This window comes from Temnothorax curvispinosus, unplaced genomic scaffold (genome assembly GCF_003070985.1).
Source record: "Temnothorax curvispinosus isolate PA1 unplaced genomic scaffold, ASM307098v1 QBEX01017838.1, whole genome shotgun sequence".
Lineage (NCBI taxonomy): Eukaryota > Metazoa > Arthropoda > Insecta > Hymenoptera > Formicidae > Temnothorax > Temnothorax curvispinosus.
In genome coordinates this window covers 49,147-70,116 of record NW_020227618.1, presented here as the reverse complement: position 1 = coordinate 70,116, position 20,970 = coordinate 49,147, and the positions used below count along the sequence as shown (strand labels likewise).

Sequence of the window (20,970 nt, the reverse complement as noted above, 5' to 3'; positions counted from 1 at the left end):
TCGCTTTCTCTCCTCTTCCCTCTCACCTCGTAAGCCCGTATTTTCGCGCGTAAAGGCGGCAAGGAAAATCCCTAAATTTGGTTTCCACGAGAAATGCAACGATCAACTCGCACGTATTCCAATCCCTGAATTTCCACCTTTGTCCGTGCTATCCCGCCACATTGCTGTATCTCCAATCGGTCGTGAGGGAAATTCAACGTGATCTTATGGGAGTGGGACGTTTAAATGTATCTGCATAGGTAATACGGAAACAGAAATCGCTGTTAACCATTCTCACACCCCTTCTCTCTCTTTTTCTCTCCGTCCCCCCCCTTTCTTTCTCTATTTCCCGCTCCCTCTTGCTTGATTAAGATTTCTGTGCGCTTGCGGGTAACGAGGAGGAAATTGTCGACTATGATGTTCCATGTTCCCCGTTCATGCCGAAGTTGCGGTTAGCACGACGATGCTGGAAAGAGACTCGTTCTATCGGCGATTAAACTTGCTGCGCGCTCTGCTATATCGATACTCGATTTTTCGCTGACTCCTCTTACTCACACTCACCAGGTCATACAAATTTACGTACTCTCGCTCGCTAAGGCAAACTCAAACGAGAAACGTTGAAAATGTTAGTAATTATTAAACTTATATAAATTATCTCCAAGAGTCATAATCGACATTATTTGACAAATAACTCCAACTTTGCGACAAATTTTAGCTTCGTGCGTTTTGATATTTATTTATTAAGGCAGGTTTTTTTTGTATTTATCACGTAGTAATAAATTTTGCGTTTGATATATCGTGAAAATAAAAAAAACTAGCAAATAGCGTTATTATTGATGCGAACAAATACTATTTTACCGATAAAAGTTGAAATATCCATAGAAACTCGCGTTACTGCGTAATGCGGGTCTCATTACGACCACGGTGCATTACGCACTATCGTAACAGCGTCGGGTTAATATCCACCCGCTGTGGCAAACTGATGGACCGACCCCTGCGAGCTTCCCAACCCCTTCAACCCTATCGCCTCGTTGCGCCGCGCAGTGCGGCGTTGCAGCCGCACTATCGTCGGGGTGCAATGTCCTTGCCGATGGAAATTGTTCCACTTTACAGCCGCGCCGTTGAAGGACTCGCCGCCACCTAGAGTGAATCGGCGAAGGACAATGCACTCTCACCTCTCCGCGTTGGAAGGCGAAACAAGTTTTTGCAGCTGCGCAAGTTTCTGGCAAATCGCGAAGAGATACGGATGCGACGCACGATCTTGCGCGTTATCGCGGTAAAAATTCGCACCTGCGATTCTGTTTTTATTTGCATAGACACGGTGAGATATAGATGCATGATTTATCGAGAAACGTCGCGGAAGGAAGCGGCTGCCGTTCCCCAGTCATATTTCGTCCTGATCCCCTCGATGGAGAGTCTCTTCTCCGTCTTTTTTTCTCTCTTTCCTACCAAAGAATTTAGTATAAATCTATATCTAGTGAAGTATCACGAGAAAAAGTCGATATCCTATGTATATATACTGACGACACATTTTTCTGGCGTATTTCCTCGTAAACACTCGCTATCCTCCGAGAGATATTCTGTATAAGATTGCACGACCGTCGCTCGACGCGATTGCAATTTTTTTTTATCAAAGCAGAGAGGTTGCAGTCGTACGCGGTAATTGAACGCCGCGGTAATCCCGACAAAAATTCATCATCCCGCGATTGAATTCGCTTAGCGGGGTCTAAGCGAGAAACTGTATGTTACACCTCCCGATATCGCTGCTTTAAAGCACGCCATTTCCTGTCTTCTAAATTATTGCTCGCAATCTCTTCGGTCGGTCCCTTCGTGAATGCGCGCCAGTTCACGTTCTCCGTTCTCTACCCTTTCCGCCGTATTGAATCGCAAACAATGATTTTCCTCACGTAGCTGCATCTCCGGGCATACAATGCGAGAAATTGCGGTGATTGCCAGCTTTGTACTTTGAACGCTTTTCCGCCCGCCTAACGAGGAGACCACCGGCAAGAAGAGAGATTTCCGCGAGCCACACGCGACGGTTCTCGCATTAAAGTGCTAGTACGCGACCGGAAAGAAGTATTCGAACTCACCCTCGACAAAACCATTCAACCCGCGATAGGGCACGTAGGCCGTGATTAAAGTGGCCAAACGTAAATCAGTGAAGTGTGCCTTCTTACATTCATAATAGTGTACATGTCTTACACAAAATATTTTCCTCAATAGAATATCTGAATAAAATATTGAAGCATTTCTTCTGTGATTGAACGTTTTCATTCATGTTTATATTAATTATATTCAGTGTCCATTGATCTCTCTACGAGTAATAATATTAATATTAATAAAAATATAATTTTTTTTACATAAAACAAAAAAATACGCATTGATCTGTAAAAAACCAAGTTATTCCGGAATATGTTATATAAAAATAGTATCGGTTTCAATATTTGTTTGTTAAAAAGAATTAACGGTCTGTTGCCACAAATTTAAATTAGATTAATCCACTTTTTTTCAATATAACATGCCTTTTTTTTATTTTTCAATAAACAAATTCTTTATCATTTAGCATTCGGTGAATAGTGCAGATTTTGTCGATAAAAATAAAAATCTGCCAAAAACACACACAGTAGAAAAAATTTTCTGAATTTTCCGATATCAATTTTAATCACAGTAATCTATAAAATTTTCACCTGAAATCTATACCTATCAAAACATTACAAATACAGAGATAAAAAACCCGTTGGATACTTTACCTATGGCACTTTAGTTATCTAATAAAAATTGGAAAAGCAAATCCTGCATCTATATATATAATTAGAAATTACAGAAATCGGTATCTTATAATTTCCAAAAATTTGTTTTACCAACTAGCAAATTGAATAATTTTGGACAACGGAAGAATCGTCTTTAGTTGTGATATAATAATCAACTAATATGTCAAAATATATATACCGCTTGATTACCTCAATACCTCATCGATGAGAGACGCGTCGATGAGAGACATTCGTCTTCCGTCACGCGACTGCTTTTGACCGAAGGGGATCAAAATCATTTATGGGATATCGAAAGATGAGAGGTATAGGTTCGGGGATCGGTCAGGAAGCGTCACGCCTTACTCAAGTTCCTTTCCGGGAATTACGCGGTTCATGAGTGTCCATCATCAGGGGCGGGAGCGCACACATAGTCGATGCGTCCATCGGGCAAAAGCGGCTGACCGCCGCCGAAAGCAAACCATTTCGAATTCGGCCGACCGGCGCGGCGATTCCAACTCGGAAGATCCCACGGTGTCGCACCGGGGGCTTCGATCGGGCCGTCAACATCGTTCAATTTTCCGTAATGGGTTCCGGCGTCAAACGCTCTCACGTCGCTGCAGTTGGTCCGATTACCGTACCCGCCCCCGAACTACCCTACGATTTTGCCGTCCTTCGTAGCCGGCGCTGCTCAGCGAACCGGCAGCAATTTCCCTTCTTTCATTTGCAACCAGCGTGGTTGTTGCCTAATTGGGCGAGTCGATACAATCGATCACAATTTAAACGCGTGAAATTTCAGCGCAATTAACCCGTTGTCCGTAATACGATATTTTTCACGGGTATGTATATAGAGTAACAGCGGTCTGCTGGATCGCCACCTATTAATTTTCCCATTTTCCCATTTCCAATTTTCTCGTCTATTACTAGTGGAAAAGCGATCGAAAATTTTAATTTTAATCCTAAACTTTATAAAAGCGTCTATAGACGTGTGATGAGGGTGGGGCGATATTAAAAAGAAAAATAATATTTTTAAAGCGCTTTAATTACAGAACACTTTGAGTTACAAGCTTATTCGTACGATATATTTCGAATTGAATATTGCGAGATAATCTTTATATAAAAGGAATTAAGTTATTCCAAATGAAAGCTAAATATAAATGTTCTCCTTCTTATGCTCTCCGTTTTCGCGAAAATTTTTCATATGACTTTAATGTTTACGCTCGTTTTAGCGTCTTATTAACATTCACATCGGGTGACTGAAAGCTTCATGGCGTGCAATAACGTTTCACAGTAAAATGCCAAATAGTTTTTCGTATAAATCCCGAATTGCCTGTCTCCTTAGCGTGTAATGAACGGCTGCGATTAAAGCGCGGAATGCGATTGTGCGGTGGCTACGTTGTAGATGTGGCTGACAAGAACGGCTATCGCATTTCCTTCATGTAAGTACGCTCAGACAAATGACGATATTCTTCTCCTTCGTGAATTCGTGCAAGTGTGTACGTCGCTATAAAAACTTTTATTACAGCAAAAACCAGTCCACGCTCGCTTCTTAACCGTAGCTTCGAGCATTGTCCCATGTATTTCTTACTTCTCCAAAGTGCCATTAATCAAACTCGTCCCACACGTACTTCTTCCTTCACGTACGTTATCATCATGATAATTGTATAAACCACAACACATGGACTAAACGAGTTTTCCGTCAAAAGCGTTTTACATATACTTTGATTCTAGTTCGTACTTCATTAAACACTACAAGATTTGATTTGTCACATTGATACGTTTGTAACACATTTGTAAAATTTTTCTATTTGTTTAATGTGTTGATAATTGTCAGATCAAAAAATGTCGCGCGAAAGTCGCTTCTTAACAATATCGAATTTAATTTAATTTCCGTGCCACTGCCACGTCGAAAACGAGCACTCCAAATTATACCCTGGAATCGTCGGTCCATTTGTAGCAAAGTCCGCATAAAGCCATCCATCCAATCTCTCTCACGGTCGGCGGGAATGCAGGATAGATGAACCATTTCTGAGTCTACTGAAACGTACCAGAACAAACAGGGAATAGAACTTCCCTCGATTATCGTGGAATTTCAATAGCCAGTTTCCGTCGTCGGGGCGACCGACACGTATTTTAACACCCGGAGACCGTCCTAATGCATTTGATCGGCGAACAATCCCGGCCGGAACCTGGAACAGCGTCGCTCCGCGCGCTCTCGCGATTTATAGGATCGGGGATCACCGACGATGTCTTCTGCACGCGGCGCGTCTCTCGATATGCCGAAACTTTTTCCCTCGCGATTTTCTTCCGTCGCGAACTTTCAAAAGAGGGAGAAGAAAGCGAGAAAAGGGGAAAGAGAGAGAGAGAGAGAGAGAGACGCGCGCGAAAGTGTATCCGCGATATCACCCGTTCAGGAAAGACGAATGTGCCGGATGCTTGTCATCAGCATCAATCATGAAATTCATCTTACGATTTCCCGCGGGGCACTCCGGGAGATTACCGGAAATTCCCCCTTCGTTCTCCGCGGTGTCGTGCCGTGGAAAGTTTTCGCAAATAACTCGGTCGAACCTAAAACCTGTCGCGAACCTAGCCGACTGAGGGTTCTCGTTTCCTAATTTAGCAGTTCTCCCAACGGATCTGTCGAAATCCGCTTTGTTTACGTTTACGTGCAACCAAAGATGTCGATCACGACGTTGATTTTCACCGACAGTTTTTCTGCCTTGCCGTAATCGACACGTGAAACTGGATGTGCCAACGATTTGATCGAACAATTAATGTTTTTTTTTTCTTTCTATTTATTGGAGAGAAAATTCTCCAAATCCCGGAAACGGAGATTTTATTCGACACGAAAGGAGCGTACTTATTTTTGTCTACCAATAGCTTCTATATAGAGGACTTTGTATAATCAGATACCGCTGTTGTTATAAATTGACTAGCATAAAATAACAAACGATGGAAAGCCGGCAGAGTGCAAAGCACTGTCGGACGAGATTAGCATCAAAATGATCACCTTGGCGATTAATTTCTAGTTTAGATGCGAAACTGTGAAATATATATATTGCATAACGTTGAAATATATCTCCAACACGCAATATCTCTGTATTATATTATACAGATATTTTTAATTATAAATAATCATAAAAAATGTAGAATGCCAACGCTTCTTTATTCACAATGACAAACCTTCTAGAATGCTGCGTTTTTCTCTGGATTACGGATGCGCTCTTAGCGTGATTAGTTTCTCTCATTTTGGCGTCTTGTGGAACATTTCGTATCTCTCTATATAGCTGCGTGCTATTCATTCTGTGTCGTACGATTTCGCCAGGCAATGACCCAAACCGCAATACAGTATCAATACCAATATCAATAACTCCCACCAGCGCGTCGCTAATCGCGGCCAGTCTATTTATAGCTATTCACCCCCTCGATAAATCGATCGGTTCGCGAGTAACCACACACCTGCACACCGTCGTTCCCCTTCCTTCCCCCCTCTCTCTCTCTCTTCTCTCTCTTCTCTCCCTCGTTCTCTTTCTCTCCCTCGTCGCTTAGTACCCGCTTCGCTTCGAGAAACCGAATTTCTCTGAATCTAATGGTCCATCGAACTTAAGTATATCGGGCAAGTTTGCGCAGGCGTCTCTCCCACCCCCGCTCGACTCTTCACCAACCAACCCTCTCCATTCTTTGGGTCAGCAGGATGAATGAGTCGGGCGAAGCACACGCCGGGGATGTCACCCAGCTTTCCACCCCTCCGTTGCTTTTCTGCCACCCCACCGTCGCCCCAGCGGCGCAGACTACTAGCGTTGCCTCTCCCACGGCTAAAAATAGCCAGATCCCGCTGACGTCATCGATCTATCGTCCTCGTTGTCGGACGAAACTATCCCCGGTGCCAGGCCGGGGCCGACGAGCGACCGACGATCCCGCCGGTCGGGAAAGTATTGAACGGCCGTCGCGACCGAGGATGCCCCGTTGCATTAATAACACGTGGTTCCATAGCCGTGCGCGAGCCTGATTTTCGTGTCGCGAGCATACGCGCACCTGCCGCATTAAATGGATGAAAATCCCGCGATTCCCGCGTCTCGATTCCGTATCGTTTTTATCTGGGAAATTGCGAGCGTTGCGAAATTTCGACGGGCTCAATATCCGTGCGAGTTCGAAAAACCTTTTTGCCGATAGCGATGCTTTAACTGATTGTGGAGCTCGGTGGAGCCACCGAGATCAAAAACCGAGAAACGAAAACCGAGATTCATTTAGGGGCTGGTGACATATATATCTGGCGAAAACCGTTCTTTATGGCCAGCGACCACGAACGGCGTCGTCCGGACTGGCGCGGCGCGGCGGCGGCGGCGTTTCCGGCATCGTTGCGTGTTCCGCGGAAGAGCGAGATTGCGCTCCTTTGTTTTATGAATGGCGATTCATCGCGCCGAAGCTGCTGCCAGTTGTCGGGTTATTCCGAGCTTCTTTCTGTACGTTCGTTCCATCGCAAAGGATCTCTAGGTATACCCGCTGTCGCCTTACGCGCATGATTAAGTCGCTCGTTTATATTTCTCTGTAAGCGAGACAAAATCTGCTACCATCAGCAACTCGATCTGTCATCCGCATACTCCGCGATCTCTTTGCCGACTTTGTCTTGATTTATCTTTACTTTCCATTCTTGCTTATTTCTCGCTTGTGTCGTATACCCTGACATTATTAGCGCCAATTAGTACACGTTCATTAAAAAATGTTCTCATAAGTCTATGTTAAATTTCGGGATGTACTAAAATTTGTTTTTAATAATTAGTAACGCGAAGTATAAATTATATGTATACTGAAAATGTAAAATAACATCGGTGCGGAAGTTTTCAAAATTATAATGAGCAAAATTTTACATAAATTATTAAATATATCTAAAAATTTGGAACAATTCGTGCTCAAACGATTCTCGATTGATTAGAGCATTGATTAGAAAAATTGTGATGACATGGATGTGCATGTCGCTTTGAAGAGTGTCACAAAATGTCGACTAACATTTCTTTCCGTATGTCAAACGTGTTACGCCAACGCGGCACCGTTGACCGCGGAATTTCGCGATTCCGGTACTGATGCAGGAGTTGGTAAATGGAAACCGTGACCGAAGTTCCGGCGCGATTAAAGGGCCGCCGTAAACGAGCCACGTGTCCGCGTCCTCTGTGGTCTGCGAATTGCACGCTTTGTTGAACGCTGCCACGTACGTACTGCGGCCGACGCCGGCCGTGCGGGTATCCGCGCATATCCGACGTCGGCGGATCTCTGGCGTCGGCAATTTTGCACCCGCCATCGATCGGCGCTAGAAACGATCCAGCGAGATTAAATTGTTCGCGGCCCGCACGCGACAGTAACTGCCTAAATTCCACAAATCGTTGCCTATTGCATACACATCCGGAAATGTACGTGTGCCATCCCGCCGGCGGTGTATACTCGCGGTCCCATCACTGGCGTTAGCGGGACTCGACGCAAGCATCGTGCTGGTTAATTTTCCGAGTCACTTGTTACGTTTCAATATGCACAGTGCGAATTTGAGAAATCATTTCGAATGTAAGTACGGTATAATAAGTATTTTAGAGCTTCTAAAATACTAGTTTTTTCCTCTAAACGGCGCGTTCTATAAGCGGAACTTTAAAAGAATCGTCTCTTAATTGTTTTAAGCAACGTAAAGTCAGTACTCATTTTATATTATTATAATGCAAAATTACTAAATCGAACACAATTTGACAAATAACTGTCCAGTGAAATTACGCACACGTTGTAATTTATCAATTCCCCTTCCATTCTTTGTTTTTTTAATTTAATTAAAGCAGATCTTAAACAACGCACTTATATTAAGCACGTCATTCCCTTTTGACACACCCATGATCCTTCCTGCTCTTTATGTAGAACGCAAACGAATTCGTACGAAAGAGCCAGGAAAGATTAATTAAGAACCAAGGGAATCACGCAAAGTTATACGGATTCGTTATACAATGAAATCACGCAATCATCATTGAAATGGTGCGGAACAAAGCACCCGTCCGTCTGAGTGAATCTCGCGCGTTTCTCCTGACAAAAGTCAGACCAACTTTCGGGATCCGCAGTTAATTTGTAACAGGAGAATCTGTTCGGAAGTTCTACTTCCTGACTCGCTCCCGCAACGCCATTCGACGTCAACGTTCCGCTTTACTTCGCCCACTGCGCTATCATCATTCAAAAGTATATCGTCGAATTATTCATCTTGTGTTTCCCTTTGTCACATGCTAACATTGGCGAAAGGCTTTTGCCTTTCACCAATATCGGTATCGATATTGTTTAAATTGCACTTAGCATCGATAATATTTATAAAGGAAAATATTAAATGTGAAGGAAACTTTTAATAGCTCATTAACAAGCCGGATATCTATTAAATTATTGAAGAAGCAAGTTTTCTTTAATTATCAATCAATAGGGAATTTATTCACTAAGGAAGTGGAACTTTTTTACTTTTGGTTTATATTATTAAGCTTGAAACGCCACAAACTAACTTCTACATCCGCTTGAGAAAAATAGACGCCACAATTTCACTGGAGGAAATTCCGGGAACAGGAAAGAACCTGAATAAAAATTTAAAAAGCATCAGCAAACGAAACGTGTTTCGAAAGAGAATCTAATGACTGAGAGTGTATAATGACTGTTAGATTCGCAACCAAACAAATTTCTTCACACAGTCGCGATTAAATAAACTCTCGGGCCGATGTTCACGGTACGTCAGCGTGCTGCATGCTCCCGTCGTTTTTTCTACCCGATAATCAAAGGCTTTCCGCCCCCGCAGTTCCGTGGGCAAAGCGAACACGTACTCCACAGGGGTATCCCCGAGAGTTCCTTTCACGGTTCTTCTCATCGCAGGGAGGAGTTCTAGAAGTGAGAAGAAAAACTGCGCGCTCTAAGAGAAACTCCAAACAAATTAACGGTCGGTTTGGCGAAGGGAAAAATTAAACGCGTTGTGTAATATTTTCGAATATTTCGAGATTTCGATGAGCCTTTGCTTATAATATTTAATCTAATAATTTAATAATAAAACGCGCACGAATGTTGAATTATACCCGGATAATTCTGACGCTGACTATCAATTGCGCGAGCGGAGTCGCTTCGAAACGCGATTCAGGATTAAAGAGCGAAAAAATTTCGCCCTCGCGCGCGCAGAGAAGTCGAAAAAGCGATAGCGAGAACGCGATTCCGTAGCAAGAAAACGCGGGTAAAATTCACCCCCGCGCTACCGATAAGACTGAATTGAAAATTCAAATCCATTCAGCCGCACTGAAAGAAGCGGATTAAGGTACAACGCGACTCGATCCTTACGTACCGCCCGTGCCGGTAGATTATCTCGCGTGGAGGCACGTAACTCGAATCTAACGGAGAAGGAATTCCCGCTCGTCCCGCGAGAAATCCTCGCGAAAGGAGATTTATACGCGCGCAAAATCCGACGCTTCCGATAACACGCCGAGCATGATAGTTAACGAGTTCGTGCACATCTCGCGAAACATCTATTAAGACTATATCGGCGAATAGGATCGAGATGTAATAACGCGTGATACGATGATTTGCAAGGTAGATTTGCAAGGGATACCATTTTTCATCCTTTCAACGTCTGTGAGGAATTACCGGAAGATATATCTGCCTTTTCTCGCGATATACGTGGAAAACTATTTCAGGCAGAAAACAGATCAAATTTTCCTGGTAAATCGCTTGTGTAGCTTTACTCTTTTACTCCGCGGTTCAGTTAGGTTTAAGTAGGTCAGACAATATATGTATATTATTCTCCCATGTTTATTATTCCTTGAGCCCTTTTAAAGCCGCAAATACCGTAATATATGTGGGCATAAGTTCTTGAGCGTTTGTCGAAATTTGTTTATTTAAATCGTAACTAAAGTTGGAGTAAACCAAGCCAATTTTCGCACGCCGCTGCCATTCATTCCAGATTCAGTCTCTTTCACCGATTAACAGCCGTAATGGACACGGATGGAATGACGGAATTAACATGTTACGCGCTGAGATAGCGAAGGAACCGCAATTATGGCTTTCTGAGGCAATCGTATTCGTAATAGGGATGTCTATTGGCATTTGCTATCGGCGAAAGCCAGAGGAACCAAAGAGCCCTCCGCTAATTCCGGCACCGTCAATGTATCTTGATGCCAATTGCCTTAACGCCTAATTACATATGCGCGTACTCGTGCTGGGCGCATATCAGTCTGGCAGGATTTGAGTTTGTTCAGACGGATCGCTCCATTTCAGTCCGATCTGCCGATCCTCTAAATTATACGTTATAGGTAGCTCTTATCGGTACACCCGTATCCAATCGACCGTGCCGAAAATTCACGGCTGCCGATTTCACTGCGGATTATTCCACGAGGCACACATCCGCACCTAACACGTCTGACTACTCAAGTCCGTAACTACTGCGACGAAATTCCCGCCGCGTATGAGTAATATTCTGAGAAGCGATGAGAATGAACGCAAATGAACGAGCACTAATTTCTAATAGAAGAGAGAAATATTTTCTTGATAGTCAACTTTGTATCTAAAATTAAATCTGAAATTAAAAGTAATTAAAGATAAAATCTGATCGAAGTTACACGAGGAATACAATTTTTAAATCAGCTAAAATCACGCTGCTCATTCTGTTTTTAAAATATTACTGCGTTATTAAAAATTTTAGAGATTCGTTTATTTAGGATTGTTGATCTTCCCTGATATTTTTTTGCGAACAAATATTGATCTTAGGGAATTGTAAATGAAAAGTATAGAGTCACTTTATCGATAAAAGCTGCGGACACGAGAAATTTCGAAGAAACCGATCAGATGTGCGAAAGTATGGTATAGTTTTGGGAAGAGCGACCTAACGCCACATGATGTAGCTCGCTCGCCGCGAGGCAAACGAATTACACGATGACTGGTTCGTTAGCTTGACCACGGTTAATTGGTGCGGTGTAGTTACATAGATTGTTAGGTTCGTTCAGACAACCGAACGAGCAAATAATTGTTTCGATTATTTGCACTCGGGTGTCGAGATTATTTTATTATACGACTAGCGTTTGATCGCAAAGAGAAAGCGATAGAAAAGAGAAACCGTGAACCGTTACGAATTAATTTCTTATAGGATCGACTCAAATCTATACCTAAAATGAATAAATTTACTTGTATGTTTAATTTACTTCTACTCAAATGAATGATTCTATTACTGATATCTTTCTCTAAAAGGTACGTAACATTGCACGATACATTTTGAATGATAAAATTTAAATTATCAGCCATGTGGTATGCAGATAGTTTGGAGGGACATGTTCAAAGAGTCAGTAAAGAGAGTCGGTAAGAGCTGATGTAAAATTGAGATTATCCAGTCTCGATCGGTGCGGTTCGCCGAACGAAATTCCTTCCATTCCTACGGCAATCATTAATTCGGGCCCGCACGAGCGCCAGCGACGAGAGCGGAGATTCGATTACGAAGTTGCCTTTGCCGTTCGTAGATGCGCTCTTCGGAAACAGGTGATAGCAAACGACACGACGGTTCGGCGGGTGCATACCGTATCGCCAATGCAATTTCGCGCACGGATTTCGAGTCGTCCCGCTGCCGGGCTCCGCCTCCCCCGTCTCTTACTCGCCGTTCCATATTTGCCTTGGCTTTGAATGTCACATTTTCCTCGATGTGAGAATGCCGTCGCGGGAACGCGGGCGCGGACGGCAAATGGATAGAATACCGCGGGATCCAATATCTTCCTCTTTTACCCTTCAGTCCTCCCCTTTTCTTTCGGCTTCACCGTGCGTCCCCAGACGATCCCGTTCTACACACGTGCCGTTTCTATAATACATAGCTGACAGAGCGGCCGTAACCCAACCTCAGGCAAAGCGCGAGCGGATAAAGCGGATGCCAGGCGGAGCGAGCGAACGTTTCGCGTACCCTCAAACGTTCACCTCACGTCCACTCAATTCGTCGTGTTCATAAATAAAGCCCTCGTATTATACGCTTCCGCTGGGAGTAACCGGCGTACGACGGAGAGGGTGAGGGAGAGGGAGAGCCTGGAATCGAAAGCCGTTTCCAGGCGAAATATAACGGAGCCGCGACACCGGAGGGGCGCTGTGGCTGGTATGAATTCTATTTGCGTTTGCGGAAACGCGGAAAGGCTGTTGATTCGGTCCCCATCGATCCGTTGCGTTGAAAATTCACTTTCCGCTTGATGCTGCTACTCTGCAGGAAGCATAGGGGAACGGAAAGAGAGAGAGAGAGGGAGAGAGACCGAGCTTTGTCGCGGCTGCTCGCGACATCCGCGTAATGGAGCGAGTTATTGGTGAAAAATCACTGTGGTCTTTAGATATTTACGAGAGCTTTTTCTCCCATGGAGGTAGATAAAAGCGCGCCTCGGAAAACTCGGTCCTCTCGCAATAGAGATACGTTTGTATGGAATTGTCGGGAAGTTCACAGCGAGTCTGCTGTGAACGTCGCTGGCTCGACAACGCCTGTTCCGCGATAAACACGTGTATACCGTTGCCGGTGACTCCTCCTTGACACGAATAATCGCGACGCAAACGAGGAGAATAATGCACTCGCGACAAAGGGGAGCGAAAGGAACGTGGGTGGCGCGCGCGCGCGCGCGACGTTAGCTGCGCTCCTAACGCGACGAAGTAATTTAGATATTAATTTTCACGGTATAGAACGCGTTTGAATGTTACCTGATTAATAAGGGACACGTTACACTCCGCGGCACAAATTCCTGAAAGTTTCCCTAGCGAAACTTGAAATTGCGTAACTGCCGGGAGATCCGAATAAATAGGAGCTGCCGGTTTGGATTAAGCGTCGCGCGATACGAGGCGAGACGTCGCGCCGAGAGAAGGACGGCGAGGGTATTACCTGCGTATGCATATATGACCGGGCGCGGGAAAGGAAAGAGGAATTAAGTTTGCACAAAGGGATAAGCCCTTTAATCCCGCTCAATGGATCCGGGAGATTATCCGAGTAACGAACGCACGCCGGGCGTTCCTCCCGTCCGGCGGGAAAAATATGCGCCAACTTTCCCCACTATTTCCGATGGAAAAATCACTCCGCGCTGCGCTGAAGTCCTCGCCGTCGCGAGTCGGAGACACGCGAAACGCATTCTTTTCTTGAAAAGCGCATTCCGTTCCAATAGAATTTGTTGCTATTGTTTCAAGTGCGGGGACAAGCTCAAAACGGGGCGGACAGACATGTGTGGGACTGTGGGATAAACTCGCGAGAAATTCGCGAAATCCGAACTGCGAAAGAATCGTCCGAAGCGCCGCCGATGTGATCTATAAACCTGCGGAATATCGCGTTTCTCGATAACAATGAGAAACGAGTCTGTTAATAGGGTAACCCGCGCGTTCGCGCGACGCACGCTTGTTCAGAATAATTAACGAGGCTGCGTTTCCCGATTAATTGGCCCGGGAGACTTTCGCGAAAATTAATCCACTCCGAGGGGGTTTCGCGCCGCGATACCTGCCGGCGCAGTGGGGTTTCAAAAGCACCAGCGGCTCGCTAATCAACTGCCTTCGCCGGGTACATTGCTTTTGTTTCGGGTGTTTAGTGAGCACATGCCTTATTCAACCCTCGAAACAAGCGAGCCATCGGCAAGGATATTTTTTTTCCTTTTTTTCCCTTTTTCTCTTCTCTTTTATTTTGCTCGATCGTAACGCAAGCTTCAACGAAATCCGTGTAACGGTCATATTTTTGGATAAAAAAGGCGCACCTTTTGCGCAGTGCTGGATGACACGGCGCGAATGTAGGGGAGAAAAAAGTGAGACTCAGAAATAGTATTGTGACAAAATACACGGGTCGAATGGAATTTTCGTTCTGCCGAGGTATAACCGTAGAAATAACGCGGCCATATTTTTCTGTCGCCGGCGATGATTTATAGGATCGGCGCGGACAGTCTGGCGGTGTCTTTACTTTTATTACGTGCAAACTATTTACAGACGCCGTTCATTAGAGGGAGTGCCTTGATCGAGTGGACTGAAAGGAAAGTAATGACGTTCCGGTAGAAGCTATCGGTAACATGGAACAAGGTCGTTAAGACCGCGTCTCGAGGATCCATCGATCTTCCGGAGCCTCGTCTGCGACTGTCAGTTTCAGGTTGCGCATTCGGACAGACAACGTCGACGTGTCGTTTAGGGGTCGTAGCCTGACGACCAGAATCGATGAGGACAAACAGTGATTTTTCAAGCAAAGTCCTCGTGCAAATTTTTTTAAAGGGGAAAAGACAGAATTTACTCGCGTCGTTTATATAGGCTAAACTCGGGTAAGATGGCCATACGGGAAAGATGGCCAACTCATGTTCGTTCGATGTTTCACGGCGAGCTAGATTGAAAGAACATAGGTTGGCCATCTTTTCTGCGCGCATCATACATTTTTACAAGGCTAAGCCGTCACGACTCGCTACTTAGTATTTTAGCATGCTGATTTCCGAGCGAATTGAAATTTAACTTCTCCGAGGCTTCAAACTTTGATCTCTCGCTCGCGGAATGATAAAGCGCCGCGAAACTTTCACGACGTCTATGAAAAGAGATAATAGGATCCACTTAAATTCTTTTTCAGTGGTACAATCATTCTCGAGGTACACCCCGCTATTTGTCGTGATAAAACCGAGTCTCTTTGGCGCGCGAAATAAACGTGACTTAGCTTGTATCGAGTTGGAGTTGGAAACGAGCCCAGAAATTATCGCTTTGATCTTGCTGCTGGCACGAGTGCGCGAATGCCTTCCATTAACCCTTGAAATAACAGCCGAAAGTTCCGTCGTTAAGCAACGGTAGTAGAGCTTTACGTTCGTTCCACGTTGACGCACGTGCGTCTCACTTTGGTGCTTAACATTGCCCCTTTATTTCTTCGAGATCACTCAGGGTGAACACGAACATTTCAGATCGTAAGTGTCGGACATTTCGCTTTAATATCCGACAGTAACTAGAAATTAATACCATAAAATTGAATAGTATTTTAACTATTATATTGTAGCACCATATTAGTTATTATTATACAATATTACTTATTATATATACAACATTACTTACAATATTATTATAAAATATTATTATACAATATTATTTATTATATTATACACTCATCTCTCGATTTACATGGTATTTTTTATCCGCAGTTTTTTTTTCTACGGTAAATAATCTCTCCGTTTATACGGTACTTTTTATACACGTTTTTTTCTTACGCGATCTCATTTTACGCGATAAGAAAATATAACTGTCTATGGTATTTTTTGAAATTATTATATAGGGAGTCAAAAGTTCTTAACTTGATTGTACTTATTACGTTATTTTGTGACCTTTTTTAGTTGACTTGTGGAAAGTATATTAAGCTTAAGGGATAACAAATTTATTTTTTTGCATTTCGTGCAAATAAAGCAAAATATATGTGAAACAAACATTTTTACAACACACACGAGCTTTTCTCTTACACGGAAAGAACGGTTTTACTGAAATACTTAAAAATTTAGCTAGATACAGATCTGAAAATAATTTTGTTGGATCATCAAAATTATTATGTAGAACACTCAAATTGATTGCTAAAATGTCAAAACTTTTTACAGCATTATTATCATACTTCAGCGACCTACTTACTATAATTATTTTGATGGGGCAACAAAATTATTTTCAGATCTATATCTAGCTAAATTTTTAGATACTTCAATAAAACGGTTTTTTCCGTTTACGTATTTTTTTATTTTTTTTATTCTAGCAGACTCCATTTACGCGATTCTCAACCGCATAAAAAACCATCATAGAATGAATATACGTATAAATGAAGAGATAAGAGTGTGTTATATTGTAATAATTATAGAATCTAAAATATTTTCGCACAGGTTTTTCCACGAACGATAGACGAACAAATAAAAAACATATCACGGAAGAAAACAATAACGAAATTCATCGAGAAATTAATAATATGCTAATCTTTCCAATTTTAATATTATACACATATGATCCCAACAGTTTTTTATGACTATAAAAAAAGGACAATGGCACAAACTATATTTCTTCGCATTTGTAATATCGAGAAGCAAGCCCGTCGATGCGAGTTTGAAACCCCGTTATCGAAGATTTATACATATATGTATGTCTCGACGCGACCACTTCGCGCGTTGCTGCATGCGCATAAGTGCTCCAAGAAGGACATCGTCCTTATTCCGAAGCGTAGATTCGCATCTCCATCGAACGCTCCTTACGAATTCGACGTCCATATTCAAACGCGGTTCGATGAACCCGTTGGAAAAATGATCAGAGATGCGGGTGAACGGTGCCGGCTGGATCGCGGCCAAGGATCTTCTCGCTCCTTTGATCGCGCCGTCGACCGAATCGGGCCGTCGCTGTATATTATCAATATCGGTCCATGCCCCATATCCTTCCTCCGAATCGTCCGCGCCGACCGGCCGGCGCGGCGGCGGCGAATCCTGGCGGCGAGACGCAACGGGCCGCGCGATATAGAAGCGCGAAAAGCGAGGGAGTAAGTTAAATTGCGCCGTCGAAATGGGCACGGCTGCCGGCCGGTCGAAAGCCCATTTCCGATAGAAACCACCCCCTCTTCCTTGTCAGTCAGGCGAGACGAAGCCAGGCCGGCGACGGCAGCGTTCCCCGTTTTGTACCCATTTTCGGCCAATTCCGGATTGCGCTCGTAGATCCGCTCGCGGGGAATCCCGTTTGGATAGAATCCGGCGCCGAGAAGTATCTGGGATTGATTATTCGCGGCTATATCGGAATAGATCGGCGATGGAACCCCGAAACGACGTCTACCCCGTTTCCCCGGTAGCCATACGGGGGCAAAATTAGATCGCTGCAGTGAACTCCGCACTGCGGACTCTCGGGTCGCGTCGTGCATTAACATTTGAGCATCCGAAATGGAAAAAAAAGGACCGGCTAAATTTGAAAACGTAAGATTCTCGGGTAGCAAAAAATTTCATATTTCATATAAAATCCGCGAAATATTCAATTTTACGTGCCGTAGAGATTACTTAATTTAATCCAGAGAGACGTGTGACAGCTAATGGAATTGAGTAATGGAATTCATTTTTTATGTTTAAAATATAAATCTGCGGAAAAGTTTTACGATTTATAAAAATAATATTGGTCGATAGTTTGTCGTCGACAAACTGCAGAAGAAATAAGCTTTTCCAAATAGGACACATTCTATAAAATATGATTGAGGCGTTCGAACATATTTATGAATGCAACAGCTCGATGTAATCTGACAAAGAAACACGTTATACCTCCTTTATTGATCCCATTGCTTCTTACTTGCGCGATTCAGTATCGATTGAATATCTAACATGAATAACAATTGGCGTTCGGAGACAGTTTGACGTTTCATTTCTTGATACGCATTCTTCATTCCTCGTAATCCATATTTATAGATTCTCGAAACGTAACGGACGCGAGCGACGTGAATCCAGTAATAATGTCTATATCCTCAGCGACGCGAGACAGATCCGCGTTGAAATCCGACCGTAATTCTTCTATTTTTCTTTGTTTAACATACTTTTGAATATCCGTGGTACATGCGACGCGTTACAAACCGACGCTAAATCTTCAGATGATCCGACGCGAGTACACGAGTACATTTTACTTTGCGTTTCGTCGAAACATTTACTCAGCGCTGGCTTGCCATCAAGAAGTTTTAGCTGAAACCGTGCTACGTGCGCGCTCCGCGTTTTCTTCAAGTACGTCGTAAAAGTACTTGCAAAATTACATTCTGTCAACGAAACAGTTTGGCACGAGGGGCACGTATCAGCCGTTCCTTACGCAATTCTGCAAATTTTTTATTTTACGTACATTCGTGCCAGTACTAATGTGCGTAATATGCATAAGAGGCAATAATTAAAATGCTCAAGAATGATATCCCTATTAATTTTTAAGTAAAATAAATGTACATGAAAAAAACGATGTATTAAACAGCATTAGTCTGATTGAAAAACTAATCTTGTTAATTCTATATAACAGTATTAATGAGGCAACAACAATTTATTATTTAAAACAAGAGCATGACGTATGTATTTCATTAATACTCTTATTGAATTAACAAGATTATTTTCAATCAGACTAATGCTGTTGACATCCATTTCTTCCGTGTATATACGGATTTTTGAAACGTCATATAATTCAGATAGAATTAAATTGTCGAATTTGCTCATCATCTTTTATATATAATCAAGGATTTTTAATCTCTTTCAACGAAAATCTACGGAATCTAGAAAATCTACATCTCTTTTAATACCTCGAGCATTATTATATTTTTCGCTATACTGTTAATATATTCAGCGAAATTATAACTTTGAGTAGGTATCTTCATTCAATTCTACCTCTGAATGTCACGTTTGTATGAATATATAGCGCCGGAGTCGTCGTAAAATTGTAGCCGTATCTTGGTTTTCCGTTTCGCTGCATTATTATTGATCTGCGACCTGTGCAATGATTGTACGGTGGATATACCAGAATATCGCTATATTAACAGATCCCATCGATGCTTTCCTCATCGGAGAGATGAGAAAGAATGGAGATCGCCCGCGAGAAAGAATTTCTTTTGCCTTCATTCATTTCAATTAACTGATATAACTACGGCAATATGGTCTTTGCCTCGGTCCAAAGTTGCATGCGAGAAATATAAGAGTGCGCCAGAGAAAACTATTAAGTTATACAAATATATCGTTCATTTATAATAATCAGCATAATTGATTCACTTAAGTGAAAACAATGAGAAGGCTTTTCAAACAGAACAAAGAAAGTCTATGTCGATAATGAAACACCGTTCTCATGGAAGCGTAATCCAATCGTAAAAAATTTAATTCTTTGGCTTTGTCAAAAGCCGTACATTTGTAATGCGTTCATTCATTGAATCATTCAGCTTGCGAACTCACGCGAGACCGAAGGCGATATGCAATTTTATCAACTTTAATCGTCAATATTGACCGCGACGATTAATAATCATCGAACATTTCATTTGTATAATGACGTATTATCACGTTCTCGAATTAGCAAATGGCACGATATCACGCGTGATTTTCGATGCTTAAATGATAATTAGTGGAACCCGGAACACATTATACATTAACGGAAACGGTGCGTCATAGATATGCATAATTAGCTCGCGGAGAATTAATATCTTGTTTGTTGTGTAGCGCGAGCGATCGCGTGACAGATATTGCACGATAAATGCGAATTTAAGAAATGAAGTTATGGGTCAATTATAATCGCCACAGGCACTTATAAGCAATTGTTATTTTATCGTCATTTGAGAGTGTACATACATTCTAACAGTAATTGATGGTTGCAGCGAAGCTGGACGGCGTGAAGACTTACATGCGGATGAGGAGGGTACCGAATCACTTGCAGGTTAAAGTTATCAAGTGGTTCGACTATTTGTGGCTGACGCAGAAGTGCTCCGACGAGGAGAAAGCAGTGAGTTGTCTTCCAGGTAAGTTTCGCTTACACGCACATATGTCAAAAATAATTCACGGGAAAAAAAATTACGCGCTTAATTTGCTGAAAAACATCTGGAAACTGCAACCGCGGGTTAAAAATTGAGGAGAATATCTGTGACGAATATTATTCACGCGAATTCGGAACTTCTTTTTTTTTACAGAAAAAACGCGCTTGTGTACCGTTATTTTTAGCATAAGTGATTTATGAAAGCTAAGTAATGCAATTAACGCAGACATAATTAGTTATTTTTATATGAATCATTTATCTTCTCTTCACCCGGTAGTTATCGTTATTAATGCGCAATATAGAAGAGATGCGGGCGCAAATTTACTTTCATAAGCGCGAGATATATATGAAAATCCGGCGTCGTCTCGGCGTGGCCGTAACTTTATGATATTTATATAAGTCTGCAGAATCTATGCAAGCGCGGCAAGGTGAGGTGCTGTTTCACGAACGTGTAATTTAACGCAGCGTGTAATTAATGTAACGGACTTTGTCCGTCGCAAATTCCGAGGAAAGAATTTTTTATTTTTTAATTAGTCAAATTTATTAGTGTTATTAGTCAAATAACGGCGAGTGCAAATTACGCGGGGCGAGTGTTTACGAGAGCAATGAAACGATACCGCCGCCTTTCGCGGCGGTGTGTTAGCGTATATAATTTCACGGGAAACATTTGATCTCATAACCGCGCTGGCAGGATCCGCAAACTAAAATGCGAGCAAAGCAACGCGTAAGCAGGCTACGTGTGCGGTTGCCGACATCGTCGCCCTTTAATGCAAACCGCGCGAGAGCA

At 42.9% G+C, this 20,970-nt stretch overlaps 1 protein-coding gene across 1 annotated transcript in view; it reads left to right on the top strand.

Moving 5' to 3' along the window:
• The window catches only part of LOC112467860 (potassium/sodium hyperpolarization-activated cyclic nucleotide-gated channel 1), a 171,844-nt gene that overhangs the window by 125,169 nt on the left and 25,705 nt on the right, over positions 1 to 20,970 (top strand). Inside the window, exon 10 of the mRNA XM_025036736.1 lies at positions 20,029 to 20,169. Coding sequence (XP_024892504.1) covers positions 20,029 to 20,169 — 141 coding nt within the window. The remainder of the gene's footprint in view (positions 1 to 20,028; positions 20,170 to 20,970) is intronic.